Here is a 10,168-nt window from a genome sequence, read left to right on the forward strand (position 1 = left end):
ACCTTCATATGTACTGTACAGCATAGCACATTGTAGTGTGTATTTGTTTTTGTTTTTTATTGTAGAATACCTTATTTTCATTTGCCATTCTACCTGCAAATAAATATGATTTTCACTTCATGATGCAACTATTTCCTCCTTCATACTCAAGTGAGTGCTCTTCTTGTCAACTCAGGGGACAACGCACAGAAATCAGTTGGTTTTCCAGCCACTCAAACAAATATGTATTTTGAGCAAATTCAGGTGCAAAACAGAGTTGTATTTTTCCGATAGCCTATCTAGTGGTAGATAATATATTGCTGATATTGATGTGATTGGTTTATCAAATAATTTAAAGCAATAGTAAATAAAACCAAATAGTTTGAGAGCGGAACAATATGGCGACGTATGAGACGCGGAACGTTCTCTCTATGCCGTTTTCCACCGAACCACTAAACCGGAACACCAGTCACGCTTGTCATGACAACAACGTCAAGTTTCCCGGAGTATAAACATGTATTTCCGGAATTTACTTTCAGATTAAAACAGTTATTAAGACGTTCATGTGTTACGTACAGAAGCTTTAAGAAATGATTCCCAAACTGGAAAAAAACTTGAGCGGTAGAGTAGTTAGAATTTTAAATTAAACTGTATTTTTCTACCAAATGTCATATTTCTCAGAATAGCATAGCAATAGCTACTAGACACATATCATTAAGACATTAACATTAAGATGTAAGCAAAAAAAAAAAGAAAAAAAACCACTAAATTACGCGATGACGTCTCTCGTGTGAATAATCCAAACCACGGCCGTGGCTAGAAGCGAAACACTTGCCAAGAGTGGTAAAACTGAGATTTGACATTTACGTTTGAAAGTAAAACAGATTCACTTCCGGTGGTAGTGGCGCTCACTTGATAACCTCACACGCTGTCGACACCGGGGAGAACCATTACAAGGGATTGTGTGAAACACCGTAGGTTCGCTTCTATATAAAGTTTCCTACGCGTTTGTGGACATGGTTGGAAAGATAAAACACGTCCGTCAGAAGCTCCACCAGGAGGCGGTGAGGCTCGACAGGCCGGGCAGCCTCACACAGACCCCCGGCTCCGCGTTCCCTCCGAGTTTAGAGAAGCCTCCTGCATCGGAAGTACACAAAACAAGCGCTCCATGTCTGGGGAACACGAAGAGCAACCCCTCGACCAACATTGAACAGGTCTGTTGGAAGAATTGCCCGATGAATACACAATGTATTAGATGAATATCGGTCGGTCAATATGTTTTACCGTCCGGTTATATCAGCAAATAAAAAGAGCCAGTAGAACCCCGGTGGTTCCGTTACCTTAGAAGTAACAGTGATGTAGCGGGTGTTTCATTAACAACGGCGGCTTTACTTTGAAGTCTCTCTCCATCAGTCCATCAGAACTAGAAGGCTAACGTCACCGGATCCAGAGCAGTGACGTCATGGATATGGTGCTCATTGTTTTGGTAGACACACATGAAGTGCCAGTAAATCCATCCATCCATCCACAAATGAAGTGCCAGTAAATTGACTCTATCAAATTTAAACAATGCCATTGCACATCATTTTGTACAATTATTATAGATAATGCTCCAAAAGCTTAAAGACAAAACTTGCTATAGTTATATAACTATTTTATTTGTTTACACATATAGCCTTGGTGTGAACATTTCATTCCCCTGTAGATGTTTTCCTGTAAAATCATATTCAGTAAACCAAAAGAGCAGATCCTTAACGCTTGTAATAATATTGTTTCATTCATTATATTTGTTCTGAAATAAGACCCGGTTGTGGACTTGTGCTCTGACCCCTCACAGCCTCTGGGAGCCGTCTCCTTCCCCTCTGGGATCTTTGCCGGCACCAGGATCAGCCCGGAGGCCCTGGTACAGACGCTGAGGTTTGAGGAACCTCCAGACGAACCGGTACCGGCCCAGAAAGGTAACACACTCGGACTGAGGTCAGGCTGTCTGTTAGTGCTCAAAGAAAAAATAAAATATTAACCTGATATAAATATTTCACTTTTGAATGTCATGCTTATCGTCGATACATATGCTCCTTGAAGTCAATGGTGGTGAGGCAGTGATGGCTCAACCGGTTCCATCCAGCTCACGGGGAGGGGGGGGGGGGGGCGGGCACTGAGCGTTTGAGACAGAGGGTGAATACAGGTCTATTCAAATAACATTGTGTTTTTAGAACATTAAAACATGTTCTAGTAGAACCCTAAATACAAAGAAGAACCTATTAGTCTCCTTTAAATTGAAAAAGAGCCTTAAATGAGTCCACAGCAGTGGAGTTATTCCACAAGAAAGCGACTCATCTTAATTAATATGTAGACTTTAATTAACAAGGACTAATATCACTCCTCTCTGCTGTTGCATTGACTGGCCACTAGATGGTGTGTGAGCCTTACTGTTGTCCTCCTGCAGCAGCACCACAGCAGACTACAGTAAAGGTCTTTTTTTTTTTGGGGGGGGGGGGGGGGTTCTGTGGTACTAATTAAGGCTGCTGGTACATCTCCTTCCAGAGCTGCTGAGGAAATAACCCAAAGAGAAGCAGAGGGAGTGAGGGAGCATCTGTAGGACTGAGGACGTGTCTGGAGGAGGCGGTGATGGACGGGGGCCTAGTTGCTAAGCACGCTGTGCCGCATGAAGCCTCACCAGACAACGGCCCGCTGCTATTTATAGAGCAGGCGTGGTACAAATTTAGCTCATGCGTGAAATCACGGTTTAGCTGCCTCAGTGTTCCCTCTCTGAGGCTGATTCTGTGTCAGTTTAAGGACACTCCTGAGACCTCAAACAACAGCACGGGACTAGTTTAGTATGTTCTAAAGTGGGTCCAGACTACTCGATGCCAGGAGACAGACTGAGCCCAGCGTGATGAGTCATTATGCATATCCCACATTCAGTATCATCATATTTGAACATTGCCTCACAAATACCTCACGAATGAGCAGATTTTTTCTTCAGTATGAGTGATTGAGAGTTTGTGGCATTCACTAATACGTATTAGTATTGATATTTAGAATTTGAACGTAGAACAAATATATGGTTAAAAACCACATAGTGCTGTCAAGTGTTTCGCAAAATATACAAATACAAGAAGTCAACGCTGACCTCTAGTGGTCGCAGTGATTATGACGGGAGCAAAAGAAGAATATAGGTGCATGAGTTGGGGGAGGATGGGGGAGTCAGATGAACACTCTCACCCATGAGACTGCTGTTTAAAACCAAAAGGCAATGTTGTCTTATTTGACTGTGCTTTTGTCGTGTAACCTGCCTACGTAACTAACACCACATACGTAAGTTACACAACAAACGTCGGAGATTTTAACCCAAAGACTAAACAAACAGGACTGTCACTCAGGAGACAGCTGTTCATGTCCTGTGGGAAACAAGTCAATGTGGATCTAACTTGCAAACCCGAGTCAAGACTATGAAAAGGTTCCCGCATGAAGCCCAGTGAGTTTATGCTAAAGCTAGCACTCTAGCACTTTGTCGCCAAAGAAAGAACATTAATATATTATATTATAATAGTGAATGAGGCCCAATGTCTCTTGTTGTCAAATTGAATCAAAGTGTGTGATTTGTCCTGAGGCTGTAGAGGAAAGTCCCCCCACCCCCATGGCCTCTTGACAAAGTGCTCCGTCTGCAGTCTAATTAGAGGTATCGTATCACTACCAGACCCTGGGGGGTAGACCCCAGATCCTCTTTATTCTGAGGTCAGCTCCCTTAAGACTGCCCACTTCCCTCCTCTCCTTTTCCTCTATCCTTCTCTCCTCTCCTGACCGTTTTCTCCCCTCCTCTCCTTCATGTTCTTCGGTTGTTAGTCAGTGAAAAATGGCCTTGGTTGTGTCATTCTACCTGTCAGCGTTCCCATGTTATCAGTGCTGATGCTCAGTGATGAGTTCACTTTTCACCCGTCTCTGTTGCTCTTCTCGAGTGTGATGGGCCAACTGTCGCGTTGACTTGCATCACTGCGTGCGTCCGAGCATCCGAGCATGCAATGGGAGTATTGCTGATCTGCATGTGGCTCAGTGATGCTGTGAAGAGGAAGAGACACCACATCATTCTCCTCCTTTGGTCCTCGTGCATTAACAGCATTTAAGTGACTATTCTGAGAGAGGGATATTGTGTATTTCCTTTGTATCAGCATCGAGTTCAGAAACAAATTCCTGATCCTATTAAATCTAAATGTAGTTCATATTTTGGGGCACTTTCACTTGTCATAAAGAGCTTATGAAGAAATAACTGATTATTAGTATTGTTAGACTGCAAATCAACTGCATGTTATGAATGATGTCTTAGTCGTTAGAGGGGTTCTCATACTCAAAGAAAATGCATTTAGGAGTCTGAGCAGGGTGAGGAGTCTGAGCGGATGTGGTCTGGGTGGATGCAGATGCGGTCTGGGTTAATACGGATGCGGTCTAGGTGTATGCGGGCTGGGTGTATGGGGTCTAGGTGTATGCGGGCTGGGTGGATGCGGGTCTGGGTGGATGGGGTCTGGGTGTATGCAGGTGGATGTGGTCTGTGTGGATGCGGTCTAGGTGGATGGGGTCTGGGTGGATGCAGATGCGGTCTGGGTGGATGCGGTCTAGGTGTATGCGGGCTGGGTGTATGGGGTCTGGGTGGGTGCGGTCTAGGTGGATGGGGTCTGGGTGGATGCTGGGTGGATGCGGTCTAGGTGGATGCGGGCTGGGTGGATGCGGGCTGGGTGGATGGGGTCTGGGTGGAGATGGATGCGGTCTGGGTGGATGCGGGCTGGGTGGATGCAGCTGGGTGGATGGTCTGGGTGGGTGCGGTCTAGGTGGATGGGGTCTGGGTGGATGCTGGGTGGATGCTGGGTGGATGCGGTCTGGGTGGATGCGGTCTGGGTGGATGCGGTCTAGGTGGATGCGGGCTGGGTGGATGGGGTCTGGGTGGATGCGGTCTAGGTGGATGGGGTCTGGGTGGAGATGGATGCGGGCTGGGTGGATGCGGTCTGGGTGGATGCAGCTGGGTGGACGGTCTGGGTGGATGCGGTCTGGGTGGATGCGGGCTGGGTGGATGCGGGCTGGGTGGATGCGGGCTGGGTGGATGGGGTCTGGGTGGACGGTCTGGGTGGATGCGGTCTAGGTAGGTGAGGGGCAGACTCCAGCCAGCCGTAATCACAGCTATCCATTTCACTGAGCAGTGGGAAGACGATGCTCCCGGTGGAGCAGAGTGGTGGTAAAGCCCCCCCCCCCAGCCCCCACACTCATGAGGGTTAGGTTTCTCCTCCTCTCCCCACAGAGCAGCCAGCAGCAGATGCCTATCTCTGCCTGTTCTCTTCCTGCAAACAGCAGCAGAAACACGGCTGTTGTTGTGGCAGATAAAGGATCTCTGGAGATACTGAGCCTGTCTGAACACACCTTCTCTGGGTTAGGACTTCAATGAGATCATGGAGCTCATTGAAGGAAAACTCCGTTCTCCTTCTCACAGTTAGCATTTACCTCTAAAAGCTCCTCCACACAAAAGTCCTTTCATCTCTGAATGTTAATTTTATGAATGTTTAATATCGGCTAGAAGCCTCCATCTAATGATCATAAGGCTGGAATATCTCTACAACTATTGGACATTCCTGTTCCCCAGATGATGATGAATTGTTATAACTCTGGCCCACCCTAAGGGACAGGAACAACATATATTTTCTTAAGTTCTTTTTGAATATTAAAATGAACCGAAAAAGTTATTTTTCTAAAAAAGTAAAAGACGGCATTTATTACGCTACAATCATGTGTGAATTCTGGACCAATCACAACAGGCCGTTGACGTGACGTCACAACACCAACAAAAGTGACAACTGGGTTAGGTTTAGGAATAGAACGTGGTTTGGATTAAAATAAGAACATGACACAAGTTACGTTATATGTAACCTACGTAACGTTAAGTAACTTAATTTATGTACAGAACTTCAAATAAGTCAACGTTGACTTTCGGTTTCACATGGGACACAACCCTGGTCTCCTGGGTGAAAGTTTTATTTTTTACTTGTATTTCAGAACAGAATTTAGAATTAAAAAAACAAAAGTATCAAATCCCCTGTGATTGGGACGAGCCAGAGCGACTATGGCTTGTGAACGTGTGCATTAGACCAGACAACCACTGTCTCCTATCAGCTGACATGAAGGCTAGAATACAGATCTGGGACCAGGGATCAGCTGCTGCTCCAGTCCTCAGGCCTCAAGTTGGGCTAAACGGGATCAATAGACGGGTAAACAGTGGACTCATCACTCCCTGCTGTGCTCATTGAAATGACATGAGCTGTCTGTTGCCTCTGACCTGTGACCCCCCCCCAACAGAGCTGGAGCTGACACCGATCGATGGGTAGAAACGAGGAGCAGAGAACTGTAGAGAACCGCTACAGATGTTTGTAGAGGAGCAGAGAACTGTAGAGAACCGCTACAGATGTTTGTAGAGGAGCAGAGAACTGTAGAGAACCGCTACAGATGTTTGTAGAGGAGCAGAGAACTGTAGAGAATCGCTACAGGTGTTTGTAGAGGAGCAGGGAACTGTAGAGAACCGCTACAGATGTTTGTAGAGGAGCAGAGAACTGTAGAGAACCGCTACAGGTGTTTGTAGAGGAGCAGAGAACTGTAGAGAACCGCTACAGATGTTTGTAGAGGAGCAGAGAACTGTAGAGAACCGCTACAGATGTTTGTAGAGGAGCAGAGAACTGTAGAGAACCGCTACAGATGTTTGTAGAGGAGCAGAGAACTGTAGAGAACCGCTACAGATGTTTGTAGAGGAGCAGAGAACTGTAGAGAACCGCTACAGGTGTTTGTAGAGGAGCAGAGAACTGTAGAGAACCACTACAGATGTTTGTAGAGGAGCAGAGAACTGTAGAGAACCACTATGGATGTTTGTAGAGGAGCAGAGAACTGTAGAGAACCACTACAGATGTTTGTAGAGGAGCAGAGAACTGTAGATAACCACTACAGATGTTTGTAGAGGAGCAGAGAACTGTAGAGAACCACTACAGATGTTTGTAGAGGAGCAGAGAACTGTAGAGAACCGCTACAGATGTTTGTAGAGGAGCAGAGAACTGTAGAGAACCGCTAAAGATGTTTGTAGAGGAGCAGAGAACTGTAGAGAACCGCTACAGATGTTTGTAGAGGAACGGCAGACGTAGTACCTAAATGTTCCCTCTCACTGACATGTTCCTGTTCCTATCACTTCACTATCATGAGGGGAACACAGAGGAAGTGACATCACTGATGGTGTTCTGGCCCTGGTGATTTTCCCATGACGGACTCTTTCCACTCAGCTGTTGTTCTGGTGGTCCGTGATGAGTGTCGAGTGGAGGTTCAGGTCGGGCTGGGCGATACACAACCTTCAACGTTTTCACCATTGAATTCCTCCACAATAACACTAAAAATATATTTGATTTGTTTTTGATGAAGTTGTTTTTTTTTTTCATCCATTTTCCTCTACCAATAAAACACTAGAGCCAGTGTGTCACAGCCTGAATGTACTACTTAATGTTTCTGCCATCATCTCATGTTACTGGGAACAGGTAAACCTTTAAAACACAGTCGGGTTTCATGTCTGCTGTCATATAACTGTGTGTGTGTGTGTGTTTTCACAGGCCCAGAAGAGAAGAAAGTCAAGTCAAAGAAAGAGAAGATGAAGGAGAGGAGGGAGAGGTGGCTTAACAGTGAGTTTATATCTACACGGATTATGTATTTATGGTGTTGTTATTATGGTATTATGGTTCTTCTAGCACCTCAGTTAAGCACATCTTATCCAACTTGGTGTGTGTGAATCTGAAACAAATAGTTAAGCTTGGACCACATCCTCATCATCATGTTTCTTATCGTCAACACCAGCAGAGCTATCCATCAAAGCTTTTCATCCTCATCTGTTACAAAATTCATCTTTCGGATGGACGAGTGAGTCCATGAGTTTTGGGCTTTTCCCCTGAAGATGAATCGTTGGGTCTCTCTATAATTATAACTGGACGACCCAACACCAGCGCCATCATCTCCCGTAATTGCGCTGAGGCGGGTAACCGTAGCCGGCTGCTGAGCCAATCAATTCCCGGGTAACACGACGCGTATCCTGTCCAGGCGTATAATTAGGTGCTAATGGCTGAAACCCAAGAGCGGACAGTTTTCAGGAATTAAAAAAAGAAAATGGAGAGAAATATTAGCCATTTCAGATGATAGACTCGGGGTAGGGACAGTAGTGCAGTACCGGCCCAACTGTCATAGGAATGAATGGGGCGCCATCTTTGAATGCGGTGTCTAGTTCTCCTGAATGCATCCATCCGATGAGCAAGTCCGGCCTTTACAGAGCTGCTAAAACGCTTTCACCTTCTTTGTTCATCTAGATTGTCTTTATTATTTAGAACAAGGAAAACAACAAGCATAATCAATAAAACGAACGGTACACTTATACAGCTAATTCTAAATAAATAGAAACTAGTAAAGCTGTATGAACACCAGCATCACACTGATCAATGTCTAACTCATGTCTGTCTCTATGACTCTCTCTCTGTCCCCCCCCCCCCCCCCTCCCCCCTCCGTCCTCTCAGAGATCAGCTCCATTAAACAGGCCAAGGAGCAGCAGGCGGCCGAGGTGAGGAGACAGGCCACCCCCGTGGTGGGTGACATGAGGCCACTAGCCGACGCCCTGCCGGAGCTCTCTCAGCTGGTCGCCCCCGCCGCCACGGCCCCCGCCGCTCGCCGCAAGAGCCGGAAAAACAGAGTGTAAGTGCCAAGGTGACCGTCCATGATCCTACCTTTTCATCTGTATCGGTCCAGTAATATGTTCATCAGATCAGATCTACACCGATACGACCACCACGGCAACATTACGTTAACCGCTCAATAACTGAGTGATAACCTGACGAACAAACAGGTTCAATCCATTACAACAGCCCATAGACTTCACATATCATACAACCTCCATGGATTCAAAATACTGAATATATATATATATATATATATATATATATATATATATAAAATGGAGTTAATGCAAGCAAAGACCACCCTCCCTATCTGATGCAGAAGCCAATTAAAGGCAGTCGTTCCACAGAAAACATAAATCGTTTTCAGGGTGAGGCTCGTACGGTGGAATCTTTTAATTACCTCTCTTCCCTTCGGAGTCCGGCTCTGCAGCGGATCCTCCCGCTCAGGCCGTTACTCACGCGCTCGTAAATGTCTAAGGGTTCACCGCTCGGAGCGCAGGGCTCCTTCTCATCACATCCTGCTCAGCACCAACGGAGATAAAAGTCTATTTAGTACCAAACAGGTCGTACAGGTGAGTTATCCGCGATGCAGCATCGGGCCGCAGAATGTCCTCAACATGTCCCCGTCTTTGTCCTGTCTCCTCCCTACAGGCCCGTGAAGAGGCCCGAACCAACAGACTTCAGTCAGATGAAACAGTCACAGAAACGCAAAGTCATGTAAGCAGCTTATTCGGAATATTCATATTATTCATATTGCATATGTTACACTCCCCTTCCCACATCTGGACATTTCTGTGTTTCCCTTTATTGCAGGGAAGCGGAGACGAGCCGGTTTAGCGACGCAGTTAAGACGCTCTCGGCCAAAATGAACCCTCTGTCTGACATCGGTGAGCAGCTGAGGAAGAGGATGAGGCAGGAAGAAGAGCAGGGTCCCAGCTAACAGCAGCGGGGGAAGTGCTTCCACAGACGTTAATCAACAAATCCCAGTCAACACTTCTGTCAGGGAGAACCCGACCCCGGAACCTCCCTGGGTTTAGAAGGAGGAAGAACCCGATAGCTCTCAACCCCGGACTGAAGGATGCTGCTGACTGCTCCCCCACCAAGAAGAAGAAGAGGAGCAGAAAGGGTGGTGTTTGTATGTGTTGACTGTAACCGATATCCTCCCAGCTTTATTAGCCACTTTCCCTCTTCTGTAATAAATCTCAGTACACTCAACAATCAGCTCTCGTGTGTGTTTTCTATACGATGAAACGTCTCCAGGTGCGTTGGTTTTGGCTCCGAGTGAAAATGATGTGATCATCAAATGATGCAAACAAATCTGCCTTGTTTCCATCAACACCTCCACAATCATCCCCTCTCTTCTATTTTGGGTATCTTCTCATCGTGCCGTGTTGAGAATAAGATCAGCAGCAGCGAGTGACTCATCAGCAATAACCATAGCAACTGCACTGATCCATGTA

General features: G+C 46.1%; 1 protein-coding gene across 1 annotated transcript; it reads left to right on the forward strand.

Annotated features, from left to right (window-relative positions):
- Positions 1-921: 921 nt before the first annotated feature.
- slx9 (SLX9 ribosome biogenesis factor) lies at positions 922-9,926 on the forward strand. Its single transcript, XM_079185934.1, has 6 exons — positions 922-1,193; positions 1,817-1,937; positions 7,602-7,670; positions 8,550-8,724; positions 9,360-9,425; positions 9,522-9,926. Exons 1-6 carry the CDS (start codon positions 996-998, stop codon positions 9,646-9,648), a joined length of 756 nt encoding a protein of 251 aa, XP_079042060.1. The 5' UTR covers positions 922-995; the 3' UTR covers positions 9,649-9,926.
- Positions 9,927-10,168: the final 242 nt, after the last annotated feature.

Source organism: Pholis gunnellus (assembly GCF_910591455.1).
Source record: "Pholis gunnellus genome assembly, chromosome: 24".
In the NCBI taxonomy this organism is placed as follows: domain Eukaryota; kingdom Metazoa; phylum Chordata; class Actinopteri; order Perciformes; family Pholidae; genus Pholis; species Pholis gunnellus.